Raw genomic sequence first — 20181 nt, 5'->3', positions numbered from 1 at the left:
TTGTCCTTTACTTCAGTTGGGTAACCACTCACAATTTGTTTTATAATTTTTAATTGTTTTACTTGTAGTAACTAACTTCTTACTAAGTAAGTGTAACATTTAGGCTCTAAATTGGTGCTTTTTAAATATATAGATTTATTTAAAAATTAACAAGATTATATTTATTATAATTAGATTATTCTCATAATCATAATCCTCTTCCCTCGGCCATGATTGTGTATGATGGCTTGGCACCATACACCTAAACTAAATTGAATTGCACATGAACACAAATTCAATCTGGGGAACGGCGTATTCATGGTTTGGTCCTGTTCTTGTTTCTCATTGGCTGTGTGTATTAGCTTGAGTGACGTCATTAACAAGTTAACCAATCGGAGACAGCAACACCAGCCAAACACGGAAGCCGGACACTGCTTCTGAAGTTGAAGTAAAATTCTTCACCTCCTGCAATCAAACGCAAAAAATAAATGTTTTGGTTTACTTTGAGAAAAAAGGAGGAGTTTAGATCATATTTTCTGTTGTAAATGGGTTTTTCATGGATCATCGTCGCAGTTCCGCTTTGTTTTGCGGTTTTATCCGTAGCTGTCGCCATTAATGGAGAAACGCTGGGTGAGTTACCCGAATATGCGGTGTTAGTCGATGTGCGAAATTATTTTAAAGTAGATTATTGGCAATGGGGCCTCGAAACTGAAAAAGTAACATCCTAAACATAAATAAAAGCAAAAATCTAACGGTATAAAGTTGACCAACAGCGACCCCTGCTGGAAAATCTGCCTCCCGTGTTTCTTGTGTAACTCTCCCCGGTGTTTCCCTTCCAGCCATGCCGCCCCCTCTACCCACTGCCGTCGGCGTCCTCTCTGTGGCCGGGATGGCGCTCCTTTGGAGGGACATTAGCTCAAAGATGAAGGGTAATAATCGGACCCTGGGCAGTCTTCTGAGCCAGTATGTGGCGGTAAAGGCCGTGGGCTGGCTCGGTAGGCGGCAGCGAAAGAAACTGGAAGCCGACACACTGCAGGTGATGCAGGTCCAGGAGGAGACTCTGCTGAAGAGACTTCGGAAAAACGCGGACACCTTCTATGGGAGAAAGTATGACTTCCACTCTGTTAATGGTAAGGGCAGAAAAATAAATTTTAAGAGAGCCCCGGAATGTCATAAATGTAGTTTATGGAGGGGGAGATGTATACAAAGGTTTATAGTGATGTAACGTTATGGCCAAGAGTTCATAAACTGTGCGTATTTAACTTACACAACCTGCATGACCCACGCTTGGAGAATAACCATGATCGCCTCCTTGTGGCCGACTGTTCTCAGTACATCTCCCTCGTTTAAAATACATATTCCATAACATAACATATTGCAACAAACAAGTTTTGCAACATTTCTGAACGGAATAAAGCTGTAAATAACATTCCTTTAAAATTATTCTTCACGCTTTGCTTTCTTAGTTGAGGACAAGTCGGTTTCCACTTCACACCATAGGTTGCTTTGATTCTCCAGGGCTAGGCTGTCCATACCTGTGTCTCTGTTCATACAAGGCCGATACAGCAAATTTCTTTACAGTTTTTTTTACCTAAATGACCTTTATGTATGGGGTTTGTTATCTGCAGAGGGCATTAAGTTCATGATGTTATGATTCTGATAAAAACTGGAACACTAACTATGTCTGTTAATGTATTTAAAGGATTTTAAACCAGCGTATAAATAATGTTTGTTTGTTTTTGCCTATTTTTGACTGTGAACATAATTTGTTCACCAACTATATCCTTGAATCATTTTTATTGTATAAATAGTGAGTTGATGGCCAGCCTTGTTAAATATTATTATTGCCCCCTTCTTGAAGTAGGAGATTGAAGTAGGATTAAAAAAACTTTTTTTTTTTTGTTTTTCGTTTCCACAAATTTTTCTAAATAGGGTAAAACTAAAAAACAGAACAGAATGTGAAACATTTTGTGATCTAATACATGTTTGGCTCCATGAGATACAGATTTTTACAATTTGTTTTGAACATATTTGATGTGACGTTCCCAGTGCACATCTCCCAGTTTTATGTACTGTTGTCTGCCAATTAAATAGCTTTTAACACACTGTAACACTCCCCATCTCACTTATATCACAGTTTTTTAGCAGTAAATCATGATTTGTTGTGTTAAAAGGTTTCTCTGAGATCAACAAACACCAACAGAATTTTTCTTCTTCTCAACTGCAAAAGTTATTTCTTCATTATCTTCCTACTATAGGTATTGTTGTTGATTATTTTGATTTGAAACCAGATTGACTTTCACTGATTAGTTTATGTTTTTTCTGAAGAAAAAAAAAATCCTGTCTATTATTTAACAGTTTTTCTAATACCTTTGAGAATTGTGGAAGCAGAGATATAGGTCCAAGATGGAGATTTTTATCTCCATCTTTGAATATTGGGATTACTTTAACTATTTTTTTATTTTACAAGGAAATAACCGATTTGAATAAAAGATTACTGATATATGAGTACTTTTGAAATCCCCTCAATTACATCTTTTACCAAGGACATATCAGTACCATGTAAATCAGTGGATCTTTTGCTCTTCTTTTTTTTATAGTATCTATCATTTATCTTTATGTGATGGCACCGAGGAACATTTAGTGTGGATTTATAGTTATTAATTTGTCAAACTGCTGTGCTGGACAAGTCAGGGATGTTTTTGGGCAAATCTGATCCAGGATTCATGATCCAAATTTATTGAAACTGTCAGCTATTTTATTAATGTTGTCATTTTCAGTGCCTTCTATAATAAAAAGTTGGGATACTCTATTTTATGTGTACTATTTTTTTTTTATAACACTACTTAGGATAGTATATTTAGACTCACCAAGACGTGTCTGTCTCCCTTAAAGCTGGTCATAACCCTGAGCTCAGGTGAGAGAATCTGTCAACAGGGGAGCTATTAGCTGTGCCCTCCACAAACCTGGCCCTAATTGAAGAGTATCATGCAGAAAGCAGTATCAGGGCCCTTTTGCAGTTTGCCACGAGCCACGAAATGGGCAAAGCAAACATGTGGAGAAGGGTCTTTCATAAAATGCGACCAAATTTGACCTTTTTGCTCGTACTGCAAAATGATTTGTGTAGTGGAAAGCTTTCATCCCACATCTCACTGAGCACACCATCCCCTCAGTGACAAATACAGTTAGAATCTGTGGTAATACTTGAAAATTAATGTTCGCAGATGCTTTCAATCCACTCTGACTGAGCTTGAGCTGTTTTCCAAAAAGAAAATTGGGGGAAAAAATGCATTTTTTAAAACGTTTAAAGCGAAAAATGTGCAGTAAAAGGCTGGTTAATGTTTTTTATTTCAGCATTCAGAATACAAACATGCACAACACTTTCAGATTTTATTAGTAAAAACTATTTCAAACTATGGTATCTCATAAAACCTGATGTAAGCGGGGGATTTTTGTGTCTTTATATTTTTTTTTTATTCAGTGCCCTTATAAAAGGAAGACAGCAACTTATTTATTTAGTGAGTAATTGCTTTTTTTTTATTTCTAAAACATTGGGTGCATGATAGTTTCAGCCAATAGTTTAAGTCAAACGCTGACTTTACGGTCAACAAACCAGTCAGTTTTTTTTTTTTTTACCTGTCGATTGCGATAAAACAAATCTGGGAAAGTTTAGAAATTTTGACTTAAAAACTCTGAAACAGAAATTATTTTTTCCCCCCTCTAAACTCAAACCCATCCTTTTCGGCCCCGTCATTAGACGCCGCTGCCTTCCGAGCCCGCCACCCTATCACCACTTATGACCACTACCGAGAGCTCGTCGGACGCATCGCAGCCGGAGAAGAGAAGCTAATTATTGCCGAGAAGCCGCTCATTCTGGCCATGACCTCCGGGACGTCAGGACCGAGCGCCATGCTGTTGAGCACCAAGGACACAAACACAGAGTTCTTCCTGCAGGTCAGGCAGCGCTAAAGTCGCGTCTTTCTCTGGCGGTGTTCTGCCTTTTCTGCACGTAACGCATAAATCTGACATGTCGGCTTGTATCAGGGGGTGGCTGTTTGTTTAGATGCCATGCGGCGGGCTTTCCCTGAGTCCGACAGCCTTCAGCGCACCACCAAGTTCTTCTACACCCCCACGCTTCGCCAGTCAGAAGCGGGCATTCCTATCGGACCCAACTCTTCCACACCGGCCTCGTCCCGCCACATGCTCAACCTCTACACAACTCCAGCTCCTGCCTTCGAGGTACGGTCACCGAATCAGACAACTGATTAGCCCCATTTTTTTTTTTTTTAGAAAGGTCTTCATGAAAATGTTCTGTGTCCTATCAGGTTCCCAGTGAGAGGGACACTTTATACCTGCACCTACTGTTTGCACTGAAAGATCCCAGCGTGGGAACGTTGGAGTCCAACTTTGCGTCCACGGTCTTCTATGCGTTCACGGCGCTTCAGGTGCATGTCAGAAATTCATCAGAAACGTTGTGCAGAGCAGCATTTGCTCAACAGATCATTCTTGCCGTGTCTTGCAGATGTATTCACGTCTCTTATCCACATCCGGTCATGTTACCAGGACAAACATTAAAGCATTTTAATTATATTAATTAATAATTTTATGTGCTAGACTAACACAATGTAGTGCGTTGTTGTTGAGAAAGAAGGGGGATGGTACGTGGTTTTCCAAAATATTTGTTTTCGGCTTCCCAAGTCAGTACTTTCTAGAACCACGTTTTGCTGTAGTCACAGCTGCAGGTCTTTTGGGGGTATGTCTCTGCCAGTGTTGCACATCAAGAGCCTAAAAATGTTGCTCTTTTATCTTTTTAAAATAATTCAGTTTCAGTTACGCTTCAAGATGGGAACTAGAGTGAAATAAAATGTTCTTGAAATCAATGTATTTGCCCTTGATTTGAGCAAGTAAATAAGATGATTTGCCAGTGGGATAAGTTTTATACCCTTTAAAAAGGAACGATACGTCTCCATCATCTTATTTCATGTGCGCTCCATCTAATTATCTTATCTTAGAGGTTAAAAATACTCATCCCATTGGCGTCTTATTTTCCTGTTCAAATCAAGGACAAATACTCTAATTTCAAGAAAATCCTACTTACTCTTAGATCCCTTTTTGCAGTGTAGATTGGACTGAGACTACATCAGAATCAGAAAGTTTCCCCCGCGGCAAAATTTTCTTTGGCTATTGCGGTTCACGTTACACATTAGGCAAAAACTGTCAAACAAACAGGCAATGAACAACAGTACATTTTTTTTTTAAGCGTTCACAGATAAAGACAATGAGGTGATACGGTGCTTATTGAGCAATGATTAATTCAGGCTTTGTTTACAGAAATGTGCATCGAGATATTCAGAGATGATAGTGTGCAGTAGGCAGTAACATTGAGGTGACTGTGAACATTTTCAAGTTTTACCACAGATTCTCAGTCAGATTTAGCTCTGGACTTTAACTGGGTTTGGATCTTGATTTTTAACTGACCCATGAGTATGCTTTAGTCGGAACCATTTAAAGTAGCTCTGCCTGTACACTGGAGATTGCTGTGCTGCTGGATGGTAAACCTCTGCCTTGGTCTCAAGTCTTTTGCAGCTTCTAAGAAGCTTTCTTGCAGTGTTGTCCTTTATTTACCTCCATCCATCTTCATCCATCAACTCCGACCAGCTTCCCTGCTGAACAAAAGCTTCCCCACACCATGATGCTGCCACCACCATGTTTTGTAGTTTAGATACTGTAGTCAGTTTGGTATGCAGTGTTAGTTTTCTGACATTAAGGTAGTATTTTGCATGTGAGCTAAAAAGTAAAAAAAAAACAAGCCTTGGTGCCATGTGACCAGAGCACTACCAGAACCTTCTGTATTTTTGAGATAAAGACTCTATACACAAATTAGCAAGCATAAAGGTTGCTGAATACACGTGCACGTCACACGTTTTTCTTCCACTTCACAATTATGTACTCCTTTGTGTTGGTCTATCCTGTAAGATCTTAATAAAATGCGATAATGTTTATGGTTGTAACATGACAAAATATAGAAAAGACAAGTTTAAGCAAGAAGTTTAGCAAGGCCTTGCATGGCAGGACTTTGTTTTCAACGTAACTTTATAAAGCATCATCCTTAAAAAAAACCTGAACACCCTTTGTTGCTGTTCACTTGCATATTGCATCAATCTTTGTCAGGTGCCTGATTTCTTTTTTTTTTTTTTTTCCAAATCGCATTTTATGAATCAAAACATGATGATAAAAGTCTTTCGGTTTTGCTTTCAATCTCACAGGAGCGCTGGCAGGAGCTGGTGGACGACATCGAACGAGGGACAATCAGCGGCGCCTTGTCTCTGGAACCCAAAGTGAGGACCCGACTGGAAGTTCTAATGAAGCCGGATGCCGAGCGGGCCGATCAGCTCCGGGCTCACTTCCAGGAGGGTTTTGTTGGAATCGCCAAACGCCTGTGGCCTCACCTGAACCTGGTGCTGGCAGTGGACTCAGGCTCCAATCAAATCTACGGCGAAATGTTGAGGGAGACTTACTGCAAAGGAGTGCCTTTCTATTCACCCTTCTATGCTGCTACAGAAGGTACAAACACTTCCAGGCTCCATGGGAAATGCCACAACTGATTTATTAATTACTGATGACAATTGGCATTAAAATTGACAATTATTGAAATGCTTTGTAGTGTTGACCAAGTCAGCCCAGCGTTCATCCTCTGTATGGGTGTCTGCAGGTCTGATTGGAGTGAACCTGTGGCCTCAGGAGGCAAACAGACGTTACCTGCTTTGTCCACGCTCCATGTTCTGTGAGTTTCTGCCTGAAAGCAGCCTGGATGAGGAGACCCCCCAAACTCTGCTGATGGAAGAGGTGAAGGAGGGTGAAAGCTACGAGCTTGTTATCACCAATGCGTCAGGGCTTTTCAGGTTTGATTTTCCTTCATTACTAAAAAAAATAAATGAAAAATAATAAATTAGGAAACAGAACTTTTTTGTTACCCTATTTATTTGGACCATAAGGCGCACCGAATTACAAGGCGTGCCACATATTCTTCCCAAGATTGTAATTTCTCTCCGCCCCTCTGGTAGGGTGACCAGACGTCCCCGATTTCTGGGGACAGACCCCATTTTGGATGACCTGTCCCCGACAAAAGCTGACCCCGGAAATGTCCCGTTTCATTATGTCATGATGGAGTAAAAAAAGTTTAGTGCAACAAGAAGCATTTACCCGGTATTGCCGCTGTCCTGACGTAGAAGAGCTTTGCCGAACGCAACTTCCCCACTGCAAAAGCGGATCTAAAGATAAGCTAAATGTTTTTAAACATAGTGTTTTTGTCCTTCATCTGAGCAGGTAAATATGATCATTTGCCAATGAAATGAGCATTTTGACCCATAAATTAAGATAATTAGATATCCAGCACTTGACATAAGATGATGGAGATGAATTGTTCCCATTTTAAGTGCAAAAATCTTATTCCATTGACAAATCATCTTATTTACTTGCTCAAATCAATGACAGATACATTCATTTTAAGAAAATTTTACTTATTTTTAGTTCCGTTTTTGCAGTGCCCCCAGTCGGCATTGCAGTTCAGACAAAAAAAAAAAAAAAACCCAGGCAGAGATTTTGCGCTTAACAAAATCAGAGACGTCAACAGATTTGATTTCATTAGAGAAATCAAATCTGGTCACCTTACACCGCTCTCTCCTTAGAGGGTAGAGCTATCCGTCTCTGCCGGGAGGACAGAGTAGCTGGACTACACTGCCCTAGGTTTGTTGTTGCTAGCATTAACTCCAAGCTACCTTACATGAATGTACTTCTAGTTTAGACATTACAGTCAGGCAGTCTTGTAGACAGCTCAGGGGTCCTCAGGTAGAGACAGTATACCGTAATACTCCGAATATCCATTGAGTAGAGCTTCTTCGTCGCTAACCAAAGTCGTACTTAAACATTTTAACAGATTTTTGAGCGCATTGTATCACATAGAATATAATAAACCAAAATAAAAATAAAAATGCACTTGGACTGCTACAAGTAAAACAAACTCTGTGTTACAGATACCGTATGGGAGACATTGTGAAAGTCGTTGGTTTTCATAACCAGTGCCCCATCGTGGAGTTTCAGTACAGGTTCGACGTCTCTTAGTCCTTTACCTACCGTGCATCATGTTTGAAGTTTTAAAAAGACAAATCAGAGTTTTTATTTGTCGTTCTTTTCATGCCAGACGGGGTCAGATGCTGAACGTTCGAGGAGAGAAGGTCTCTGAGGCGTTGTTCCTCGGGGCGTTGAAGAGAGCCGTCGCTCAGTGGCCCGGAGCTCAGCTGGTGGACTACTCCTGTGCAGAGAGCGGCATCTTGGGTAAAATTACTTGGATTTAATCTTTCAGTTTCGAATTTGACTTTTTAAAGCTCTTATTTGCAAACTTCTGAATTTACTGTTGCAATGCAGGCGATTCAATAGGAGGCTCAGACCCTCATTACCAGGTCTTTCTAGAGCTTAAAGGGGTGAGGAATCTAACAGAGGAACAGAGATATAAGGTGAGACTAACTCCAGTGGTCTTTCTTTTATCCTTAAAAATCTTCTCTTAACACGCTTTGCATTCTTCGTCGTTCCCTCCAGCTGGACATTTGTCTCCAGAAGGACTCTGCCGTCTACAAGTCGTTTCGCACAAAAGGCAGCATCGGCCCAATGAGGGTGCAGCTGGTGTCGCAGGGGGCGTTCAAGGAGCTGCGGAAGCAGATGATGGCCTACACCAGCACCTCAGCCAACACTTTCAAAATGCATCGGGTGCTCCGGCGAAAAGAATACGCCGAGTACCTTCTGGGAAAAACAGTTTCCTGAAGATGGGCATGAATCGCGAACCGTATGGAGATCCCTGACGGGCGGACTCATCCCAGGTTTTGTCAAACAGGTATAAGATTTATAAACCGTTGCTTTGGGAGGAGTTGAACGCAAAAGTCACAGCAGCGTATTTATTCGTCTTTGACAGAAATGTATTCAGTGTTGGATACAAATATTTTTTTATTTTACCGTGACAGACGGATGCAGTGGACTTTTTTATTCTTTCAGCCTTATTTATGTGTAAATAATTTTTTCGGACATGTCATTTGACTCACATTGCCACAGTTAAACAATATGCAGTAAATAATGAATAAATCATTCTAACAGACGCCGTCCAATATGACTCATGGGGACAGATTTGGTGAAGAAGATTAGACAACAGTTTCAGTTTGTTGCTGAGTGAAGCTGGTGAAGACACCTCACCAGAAGACTGTAAAAAAAAAAAAAAAAAAAAAAAAAAAAATTGGTTCCAGTAAACAGCGCTTTGGTGACCTGAGCCTCTCGGCTAAAACCAGACTGTGTTGTGGTTAGCTTTGATGAGGCCATGTAGGTGACCATGCTGGTTAAGAACTGCTCCCCTCATCTGCGTATCGTCGCTGAGCTCAGATCCACGGTGTCCAGAAATGAGCTCAAAATGGTAATTCATACATTTGCACCCAAGCAAACAAGAAAGAGCTGGCCCGTCTGCAGCCAGTCCAAAACTCACCTGCGGGACTTCTGACCAGGACCAACCGGAGGGCTCACATGGCGCCTGTGTTAAAATCTCTCCCCTGGCTCCCTGTTGTGTGTCGTGCTCAATTTTTAAATCTTGGTGCTACGTCTATAGGCTCCGGCCTACATCTGTGACCTAATTAAGCGCTGCAGCTCGACCCTGAGTCTGAGTTTGTCTGAACCGAACCAGTGGATGGTTCCACGAACCTGCCTTAAAACGGGGCGACCGTTCTTTTAAAGCTGCCGCTTCTCGACTTTGGAACGAACTTCGTCTTGAGCTGCGCTCTCTGGACTCAGTAGATGTGTTTTAAAAAGTTCCTTAAAATTGCTTGTTTAGACAATTACTAACTGACCCAATGTTGCCACTTTTGTATTGTTCCTATCTTATATTTCCTTATATTTTATATGACAATATTGTCTTATAACTTGTCTTATGTTTTATATAAGGCATTATATATCTTATGTTGTCTTATATTTTGTCTTTTTATTGCTGTGCAGCACTTTTAGTCTGAACATTAAAAGGCCATCACACTTTGGAAATTTGTATATATATATATATATATATATATTAGGGCTGGGTATCATCTAGGATGAGCCGATTCGATACGATTCTCGATACATAGCTCAGCTTGCTTTGATTCCAATATCGATATTTATTACTTTGAATTAATGTTCAGTGATTCAATCACCAAAATCAGCCAAATATTATGTTTATGTTCTATTTATTGATCACAGACATATTAACAGGAAAATAAAGTGCATTTGCTTCAATGCATTTAACGTGTCACAGAAACCAAAAATGTGCCCAAACATCTGATTTTAGGGACAAAGGAGCTTCTAAAATCCTGTCGGCCGTTCCACAAATTCGTCTCACTTGCTCTCCTTCGCTGTGAACTGTAATGGTTGTGCTGTAATAACGCCCCCTAGAGGTTGGGAGGTATATCGATATTGAAAGCCAGAATATCGATATTAAATCGTTTTTAAAAATATCGATATTAATCTTTATATCGATTTTTATGCACAGCCCTAATATATATATATAAAAACAAAAACAGAACATTTCAGTTCTATGCTGCGTTTTGTTAGCCTATCACATAAAATCCCAATAAAGTACAGTTAAGTGTGGGGTTGTAACGGTTTGAGAGACAAAATGTAAAACAAAATTGAAAGGTATGAATAGTTTTGCACTGCACAGCTTTAACCATTAACATAGCTGCTTACTAGTTAAGTCCCGTTCACGTCACATAATGACAGCTCTTGGGATTAACAGTGCTAATTAAAAATATTACATTCATTTACTTGATTAATATCCAGTTCTATGTTTCTTTTTTTTCTCTTCTTCTATATTGTTTGATGTACTTAACTGTCCGTTTTGTGATTTTACCTGATTCTTGTAAAGTGCTATACAAATAAAATATATTACAGTATTTTTAATTATATTATTATTATTATTATTATTATTTATTATTTATTCAGTTCTTTTACAAATTCTCCTGGCTTTTAACATTTTAAGGTAACTGCTTGCTGAGTAGAAGGTGGCAGATAATCTCAATCTTGCTAATTGATAAATAAAAATACTGGGAAAGTCAGCATTTCTTTAAAACACTAGCATTAGATTTCTGAAGCGGCCTTTTGCAGCTTGGAAGGTTGAAAAATAACCCACTTCTGAATAGGTACAGTTTGTAGCACAAGTATTCACCCCTGGGTGAATACTTTTCATTTGAACCTGGAATTGAAAAGGATCATTGAAGAGTTTGCACCATTTAATTTATAGAACATGTCCACAACTTTGAAGATGTATTTTGTATTTTAATTTGAAAGCAAACATCAAATAGGACAAAAGGGCAATTCCAGCTGAAAGTAGCTTTGGATCAGCCTTTATGAGCTTGCCACGTCTCGCCGCTGGTATTAATGCCCATTCTTCAAGCCTGCAGTGCTGCAGCTCCTTTAGGTTAAATGTTTAAACACAGGTATTCAATTGGATTGAGGTTTGGACTTTGACTAGGCCTTTCTGACACAGTAAAATGTTTGTGTTAAACCTCTCGAGTGTTGCTTTAGCAGGACGGTTCGGATCATTGTGCTGCTGGGAGGTGAGCCTCCGACTCAATCTCAAATTACAGGTAGTCTCACGGGTTTGGCTCAAGAATATCCCAGTATTCATCTTTCCCTCGACTCGGACCAGCTTTCGACTTCCTGATGCTGAAAAACATGCCCACAGCATGATACTGCCACCGCCAAGTTTGGCTGTGGGTTCTGCGGGTGTTGGGTTAGTACCAGGCATAGTGTTTACCTTGGTGGCTGAAAGGTTAAACTTTAGTTTCATCTGACCAGAGCACCTTCTTCCATACGTTTGGGGAGGCGCCCACATGCCTTTAGGCAAGCTTAAGCCATTCCGCCTTCTTTTTAAAACAAAGCAGGTTATTTTCGAGCCAATTTTCTATAAAGTCTAGCTCTACTCAGCTTATTGTGGTCCGATGGACAGATCCTACAGTCTCTGTTGTGGAGCTCTGCAACTCATTCAGGGTTGCCTTTAGTGTCTCTGCTGTCTTTCTGAATAATGCCCTCCTTGCCCAGTCTGTGAGTTTTGGTGGCAGGTTTGTTGTGGCACCTTGTGCTTTCCATTTGAAGATGATGGGTTTGATGGTGCTCTCTGGGGGGTGATCAAAGATTCGTTGGAGATAACCTCAGTGCTCTTCCGGACCTAAGCAGCAGCTTATTTTAGTTCTCTCGTACCTTAAGGTGGTATAAGAGATTATAAAGCTCCATGAAACAATTTCTACAGTTTCTGCCTGAAGGACATGCTTTACCCATCAGTGTTTTTTGCCACCACTGGGAGGCGCTAGTTAAGCATTTATGACTTGCTAGAATTCATGTTTCCTGTGGTCAATTTACAGGAGAATGGCCGGCTGGCTGGCTGTAAAAAGAAAATGTCCATTTGCTGTCATCCCTGCAAGAAAGGCCTTCAGCAGACTGAATCTCCTTTCACTGTGAACTGGAAACATAACACCGCATGCAGGCAAGATCTCATGTGGAAAAAGAGTAGCCCCCAAAAAAACCTTTTTATGATGAATTTAATCCAAATAAATGAGAACCGAAGACCTATCAGAAAGCAGAGTGGGTTCTGTGGTTTGCATGGAAAGTGTTTTTCCTGCAAGTATTCATAAACTGGGCTAATATTTTTAGTTGTGTCCTATTTCATACGAGATTTGACATTGTTCTAGGCTTATTTTTGCTTCAGTGATAACCCCTCATACACTCTGTGTGTCTGTTAATCCCCTTAAATAACCCCCCCCCCCCTCCCCAGCTAAAAGATTGTTACTAATTGGTAAAAACGTAATAATTAATGTAAACATTAAAACACAAAGTTTGTTATAATTTTTTGGCAGAAATAAACTAAATAATATGATATAACCATACAATTTATTTGCTTATTCTGGAGTGTCTAGTTGGAAGGTGTAAGTGTTTATTATCCTGCCATCTCACTCTCCTGGAGGATTTACAGCCTCAGAAACATTTTGAGCATGTGGGCAAACATCTGTTCACTCGCTAGTTAATTCAGTGTAAACAGCCAAGATCTGAGAATGACAGGCCTGATTCCTCAATGGGTCCGCTGCTGAGGAAAGGAAGGCGTGTTTAAAAGAGAGAAGGGATAGCGCTCGCGGAGTGAATTAAAGAGCTTCTACTGTATATCCTGCAATTTAAGTCAGGATTAGTGGATTTGATGCACTGAAAAGTAAGATTGGCGATCAGATTTTTAAGAAAGATCTGAGAAATATGAGGATTACCCTACCCCTAACAAATAATTTTTTCCTAAGGGTGAATCATTAACCAGAAAAAAAGATTGTGTATATTTCTCAGAATTAAGATTTCTGTACTGTGAAATTCATTCCAAGTACAGAGTATTATTTTTATTTTGTAATTGCACAGCAATTTATTTCCTAATTAGGGTAATTAAGTAAAAAATAAGCACAAAACAAACAAGATCAACCCAAACATTAACTCCAAAATTCACTACAAGGAGAAAGGGAATGAGAAATTTAACTGAATTTCATTCAAAATACTATTTAAGCTGATTAAAGGTTTCCCCAATCAACTGGTTTCCTTATGTAGGACATTTTGACCAATCTGTATAATCTGACCCAATCTGTATAATATGATTGAACTTGACTTTGTAAAGTGCCTTGAGATGACATGTTTCATGATTTGGCGCTATATAAATAAAATTGAATTGAATCGAAGTTCAACGTTATCTCAGGGGTTTAAATAAAGGGTTTTGTTGCCTAGAATTTGGGGTTCTTGTACTTAATTTTTGCAGGATAGTTTTAAAAAGAAAAAAATAAGGAAAAAAGTTACCAGACCCCCTAAAAATGTCACCAGAAACCACATAAAAAAAAAAAAAAACAGGACAAGAATGCTCCTACTTTTGGCTCAGACAGCAGTTACAGAACCAGCTCAAATTTGTGGTCCAATCATCTCCATCTACTTCTCGGCGGCTTTCGGCTCCAACAGCTGCTCTGTCTTCCCAGGAAGGTTACTTGGAAGGGTGGTAGCTCACTGTTCTTGGTCTTCTTGGTCTTGCTCTGGATCACCATAAAACTGAACTGGACACAGTGGAAAGAATGACTCAGTGAATGATGCTGACCATGTTGGTGGCCAAAAAAAAAAAACCCAAAAAACTATGCAACACCGCTGGAACTTCACACAAAATTTTGAACAAACCCAACAAAAGGTCAGATGGCAACAATAACTTTAATCACAACCAAATCACATAAATTGATCAGGTTGGTTCTTGCTTGGATTGGCAAAAGCAAGTTCTATGTTTCCATTTCTCTCTCAGAACTTAGCGGCCAGCTGGCAGTTTCTGGGGAAAGAAATCGTCAGAGGGCTTGATGAGCCAATCAGAAGCAGACTTTGGATTTGCGGCCACATTGCTCTAGTCAACCAGTAAGCAAGATAGAAACTATTTTTTCCCACCAGATTCTTTTAACTAAAGAGATAGATTTTCAACCATCTATTGTTTCTCTTTTCATAAATAGAATAAAATCTCGAAGTTGAAGCTGTTTCATATTATAATGAAAGTTTAGAAAATCTAAAGTTTAATAATCAGAGATACTTTGACAAAGTAACAGAAATCTAGATAAGTCTATACTTTTGACGATAACACCTAAGGGCTATATAAACATTTATATGTTGAAGAATGCCATTGGCATAGGTTAAGAGGATGTTTTAGCTAGTCCAAAAGGTTCACCATGAACATTTTTGAGGTACTTAATGGATGTATATCAAGCATAATCAATTTTTAACTATGATGCTTTTCCTTCATCAAAATCATGCCCAAAGTGGTATTTTGCTTGCGTCATCAATCTATAAGTATACCTTGTGAATACTGCTCGCTGAGCATCAGCCCCTCCCTGTCCTGGAAGACGAGCAGGTAATTACCCCCCCCCCCCCCCCCCCCCCCCCCCCCCCCCCCCCAGCAGGAAATACTAAGTTGAAGGAAATACTAGCTTGACCACGTTGCCCCTGCCCATTAAACAACATACACAATGAGCGGTGATGTGAGGCAGAACATAATCATTTCTGCTCAAAGTTGAAACGAAGTGGCTCTTTTAGCACCTTATCTGCACAGGAACCACTGCTCTTTTTGATACCATGCTGCAGTGGCTCCAGAGCGACTTCACATGGGGAGAAGCAGCATCGCAGTGAAGGCAAGCGTCTTTCTTCTGGGTTGGAAAAATTGCACCAGAAAACAATTAATATTTTTTAACAAATTGATACTGTGTAGTGCCAAAAGCAATATTTTATCATACATATGCCTGTAGTTGACTTTGGAAGGTTTTTAAAAAAGCATGGTAATGACCTTTAAAGAAAACCAGTTCTTGTGGGCAAAAGTCAGATCTGCTTTGTTTGTGAGCATAAACACCAGCAATGCGTCGCACCTGACCTTTTGTGCGTCACTTAGCCGTGCAAGACAACAGAACCGACTGTGAGCACATTTAATGGGTTAGCCTCTTTATTAGTAACAAGCAGAGATGGATGACCTACAAGCAGACGGGACAATGAGAGATCATTAAAAATGGAGAGCAGTGAATTGTTGCCAAGTCCTGAACAGGATCCACAAAGAGGGGGAAACACTGCCTCAACAGCCTGCAAGTTGGCCTTTTACTTTCACTGTGTCATGTTTCTAGTTGGGTGAGTTGTTCAGGAGTTTCATTCAATATTCATAACAGTTTGTAAAACTTTTTTTTTTTTGGAAAAATGTATGAGAAAAAAAGATTTGACAGACAAGATCGTTTCAGTGTACTGATTTTGAATTTATTTATTAAAAAGAAATACAAAACTTTTCAAAATCCTGCCTTGTTTTGACATTTATTTAGCAAATAAACCACTTATTAGCATGTTATGCATCCAGGTGCTCCTCCTTGAGATAGATGAGGGATACAGGAACTTCAAGCAACGCAACCTTTACATGTACAAAAACAAAGAAAAAGGCATGAACATAGTCACTAGACAAGTATTAAAATTATGTTTAAATTTAATCACAACTTTGTTCTAGTTTATATTTAAGCCAGCATCAGCAGTCAAGCACAACTAGCTGCTACAGGACATTAGAAACATGGAGTTTTACTTTTTAACTATTCACTGATTAAAAAGGCAAGCAAGCATAGCTTTTATTTCATTCAATATTTTTAACCATGTAGGCAAAAAATCTAATGTAATGACAATTGGTGTTTCTGAGGACGTTACTACGGTGTTGATCAATTGTCAGATTAAAACTGAGTCCAGCAGCCAATTGTTTGAAGGCAGAGTTCAAATACTGAAAAGTTTGTGAAAACCTGAGATGTTTTGTTGTTCTAATTCGATAAGCTTTGGGAATTCCTGCAGCAAGGACTTTTGTTGCTTAAGCCCAATCCCCACAATTTGAAAAATCTTTACGACTTTTTCACCTAAAGACTTTGACCCGAAAATCCTTTAACAGATAAATATGTCGCATTTAGCATATTTGTTTGACTTACACTGCACAGTAACTTAAATTAGGTTTAAGAATTAGCCTCCAAATGTCAACATGTCCACATCTATTATGTTATTGTGTTTTTACTTTGTGTTTCAATGCTGTACGAAGATACTTGCATTAAGTAACTAATGCTCCAGAATCCCCTTATAAAAGTTTGGTACCACAGCATATGTTGATCGCAGCAGTTATAGTGCATATATGGGGCACTGCTCCACAAATGCCACCCCAAATGTTGCAGCGATAACCTGATAATAAGGCTGCCTAATCTCGTGCTATTTTATGCAGACACTCTCTTAGCACTGACTCACTTCGGCATGCTGAACGCTTAAAGGGGTTTCAAAAGGAAGGCAGCCCAAGCTTCTCTGTGTTTAATTCAACTAGTAACTATTTGACACCTCCGGGGCTCATGACCCAGTCATTCTCAACTGGTTTTTCTTGCTTGTAGATTTTATTTTCTGAAGTCTTATAATCTATTTTTTAGGACAGCAGATTTTAATAACATTTTAGATAATTACTTTGCATCATCGATTGTCAAAGGTTGTACAAAATGTACCGAAGGAAGGTACAAACTGATGAACGGATGGTATGAAATGATGAAATGTTGCTTGGTAGAAGGCTCTTTTTATACCTGAAAAGGTTAAATAATAATTAAAAAAAGCAAATCAGCAACACTGCAGATATTGGAAATTACCAGCACTTTATCAAATTTTATGAGCTTTTCTGGTTGCCAGTGTGCTTTCTGACATAACACATAATTTCTAGAAACATCCTAAGTACGATTAAGCCCAATATATTACTTGTATCTGATAGAGAATCTGTAGTGGAAGCTAAAGATTAGGGTAATTAAAAGTATAACTTTTAACCTCCACGAAGGGAGCTTGTAACCAAATAGAAAAGTTTAAAAATACCAGTGGAGACATACAAAAAGCTGCCCGACAATTATAATTAGACCGCTTTGATTGCTCTAAAAACAATAAAGATTTTTACACTTTATATAGAGAAAGAAAGAAATCCTTTTTAACATAACATTTTTAACAACATGGCAATAAAAACAGATAAGATGTTTTATTTTTTCATAATTAAATCTCCATTTACATTGTTTTATCTTTTATTCGAGAGATGTCTGTCTCATATCCATTCAAAAATATTTTTTGCATGAATGAAAACAATTTTAAACCTGTTTTCTGTGTTGCTGTGTGTCTTCAGCACAACGTTAATACATTTCGCTGCTCTGTGTCAGTTTAAATAACCTTTATTCATCAGGTTTCCTGATGCCACTCACATGATTTAATATTTAATGACAATTACATTAATTGACCCAATACTTAGGGGTCATATTCCCCTTCTGAGCACAACGTTGGTGGGAGCTTTTAAACAAATCCTTCGAAGGTGAAATTTATTATTAGAATCTTGCGTTTTAGAGGTATTTATTTTTGCTTTTTAGATGTGTGAAAGTCATGTACTGCTTTATGAGTTGAGTCCTCATGAAAACATTTCAAGGCTTATCTTTTAAATTCACTCTTAGCACAGTTTATCCCATGCTTTAATTCTCCCACGGGGACACTCATAGAACATTTGTCGTCTTTACAGACACACTAACTTGTAGGGAAATAAATCTAAGTAACGTTACCCAACACAGCTATGACGGCAGTGTTCCTTCAGCCACACTGCTGTGGCAAAGCAGCACAATGGCACACAGTCCAGCTTGGTACAATAGCCTTCACTGACAGACACACAGGTAATCCATCTTTCCTTGATTTGCAGTCCAACACACAAAAGCCATGCGCTGATAGTAGCACCGTGGGGTGTAATGGTGCTGTCAGATGCTCCCAAAAAAAGGATCCTCCCTCCCTCCTTCCATCCACCTCTCCCTCCCTCGTCTCGCTCCCTGATCCGATGAGAACAGGTCCCCACAGAGGAGGGCTGCGTCTCATTGGCTGGTGATGCACAGGAGTGGACGGGGGAGAGACAGAGTGGCGATGAGGGGGAGAAAGCTCAAGAAGATGCAACTACTCTGCCACAGCATCCCTACAGATCCCCGATCTGAGGGATGACAGAGGTGTAGAGACGCGTTTGTGGTTTTGTGGCAGGGCTGCAGGAGAACTTCAGCTCCATGACTTAAAACCGACTAATCTGAAGTACTTTGGATATGAGCATCACTTGGACTTTATGTTTTCGTGACTGAGCGGCTGACACTACCTGAGTCTCTGCATTGTTGGACTGAGCTATTGTGGTCTATTTCAGGATGTACTGCTGTCTAACAGAAAAGCATTACCCGGGAGGAAGGCGGTCGCATTTACTGTAAAAATGGGTCCCCGCATCCAGCGCTGGATCGTCCTCCTCAGTAACCCCACCACCTGCTGAGACATCGCAGAAAGCCACCCTGCCGCGCTTCTGGGATGCTGTGACGTCCAGCCACCTGCTGGCTGCCCCACGTCTGGGTCAAGATGCCTGTGATGAAGGGCCTCCTGGCCCCACAGAACACCTTTCTGGACACCATCGCCACGCGCTTCGATGGCACCCGTAAGTACAGTGGAAACACCCGTTGTGCTGATCTCAACTTTTACAGACATTTCAAAAAACACGAGGACTGAAGAATTGATGATTAAATACAACAAAGCTACTTTAGTGGACAGTATAGACCATTTACTGTCATCAGGGTGGCATAATGCTTCTCTTCAAAAGTATTGGCACCCCCTGAACCTGTCCAGATTTTCCTCACCCTACAACTACGAACATCAAAAAAAATTTTGGGTTGGGGGGATTTTATGTCATACTTTGTAGAACTTCCTTCCATGTCTGTATCGTGTTTTTAAGTCTAGAGACTGAAAATGAATGTCCATTCCTCTTTGCAAAATAGTTCAAGCTCAGTCCGGTTGGATGGAGAGTGCCTGTGAACAGCTGTAGTTTCTGAACTTGCTACGTATTCTCAAGTGGGTATAAGCCCAGACTTTGACTAGGCCATTCTTATGCAGGTAATTCTTTGATCTGAACCTGTTCACTATAGCTCAGGGTGTATGTTTCGGATCATTGTCCTGCTGGAAGGGGAAACTCTTTTGCAGCCTCTAATAGGTTTTCTGCCCAGCATTTAACAGCATTCATATTAAAATCAAATCTGTTGAGACTTCCTGTTAATGCTAAAGAAAAGCATGATGCTGCCACCACCATGTTTGATAGTGGGTGCAGTGTTAATCTAATCAGATTAGGCCAAAAAATAAATAAATCACGTTTTACCTATTTTCTGATAAGGTTACTTCTGAAGGTATCTGATTATACTGGATTTTATGTAGGTAAATCCAAATGCACACTTAACTTTTCATAATTATGCAAATTAAAAAGCAAAAACATCCGCTTCATTCCCCTTCAAAAATATGCACCACTTTGTCTTGTTGTATCACAATAAACCACATTAAAGTTTGTTGTTGTTGTTCAATGGACCCCAATGCTACTGTGAAACATTATTAAAACATTACTAAAAATCAGTTTGAAACTGAATTAAACAAGCTCTTTGTGATTAATTTCTCCGTGCTTCGCAGTCTCTGCGTTCACAAAGTGCTCCGGAATATATCTGCTGATTAATGCCACATAATATTCTGTGTGTGTGGTGAGGGAAAACAAAAGAATTGCTGTACTTTTGCAGTCACCCCCCCCCCCCCATA

At 39.7% G+C, this 20181-nt stretch overlaps 2 protein-coding genes across 5 annotated transcripts in view; both read left to right on the top strand.

Annotated features, from left to right (window-relative positions):
* Positions 1-175: 175 nt before the first annotated feature.
* On the top strand, positions 176-20022 carry ghdc (GH3 domain containing). Of its 4 annotated transcripts, none has more exons than XR_002426799.2 (12): positions 176-609; positions 819-1109; positions 3737-3933; positions 4024-4218; positions 4305-4424; positions 6246-6543; positions 6692-6881; positions 8013-8084; positions 8180-8313; positions 8404-8492; positions 8575-8866; positions 18767-20022. XR_002426799.2 is itself a non-coding variant. In XM_012882389.3 (11 exons), exons 1-11 carry the CDS (start codon positions 525-527, stop codon positions 8794-8796), a joined length of 1893 nt encoding a protein of 630 aa, XP_012737843.2. In that variant the 5' UTR covers positions 177-524; the 3' UTR covers positions 8797-9244. The 4 variants fall into 4 exon arrangements, 1 of the variants encoding a protein (XP_012737843.2); XR_002426798.2 differs by lacking the exon at positions 18767-20022 and adding an exon at positions 9458-10092; XR_002426797.2 differs by lacking the exon at positions 18767-20022 and adding an exon at positions 9124-9244.
* The window catches only part of kcnh4b (potassium voltage-gated channel, subfamily H (eag-related), member 4b), a 67260-nt gene continuing 66030 nt past the window's right edge, over positions 18952-20181 (top strand). The window contains exon 1 of the mRNA XM_012882385.3: positions 18952-19045. Within this exon, the coding sequence (XP_012737839.2) occupies positions 18970-19045 (76 nt within the window). The 5' untranslated portion in view covers positions 18952-18969. The remainder of the gene's footprint in view (positions 19046-20181) is intronic.

This window comes from Fundulus heteroclitus, chromosome 10, assembly GCF_011125445.2.
Source record: "Fundulus heteroclitus isolate FHET01 chromosome 10, MU-UCD_Fhet_4.1, whole genome shotgun sequence".
NCBI classification, from domain to species: Eukaryota; Metazoa; Chordata; class Actinopteri; order Cyprinodontiformes; family Fundulidae; genus Fundulus; species Fundulus heteroclitus.
The sequence above is the reverse complement of the archived record's forward strand: the minus strand, read 5'-3'. Positions and strand labels throughout refer to the sequence as shown.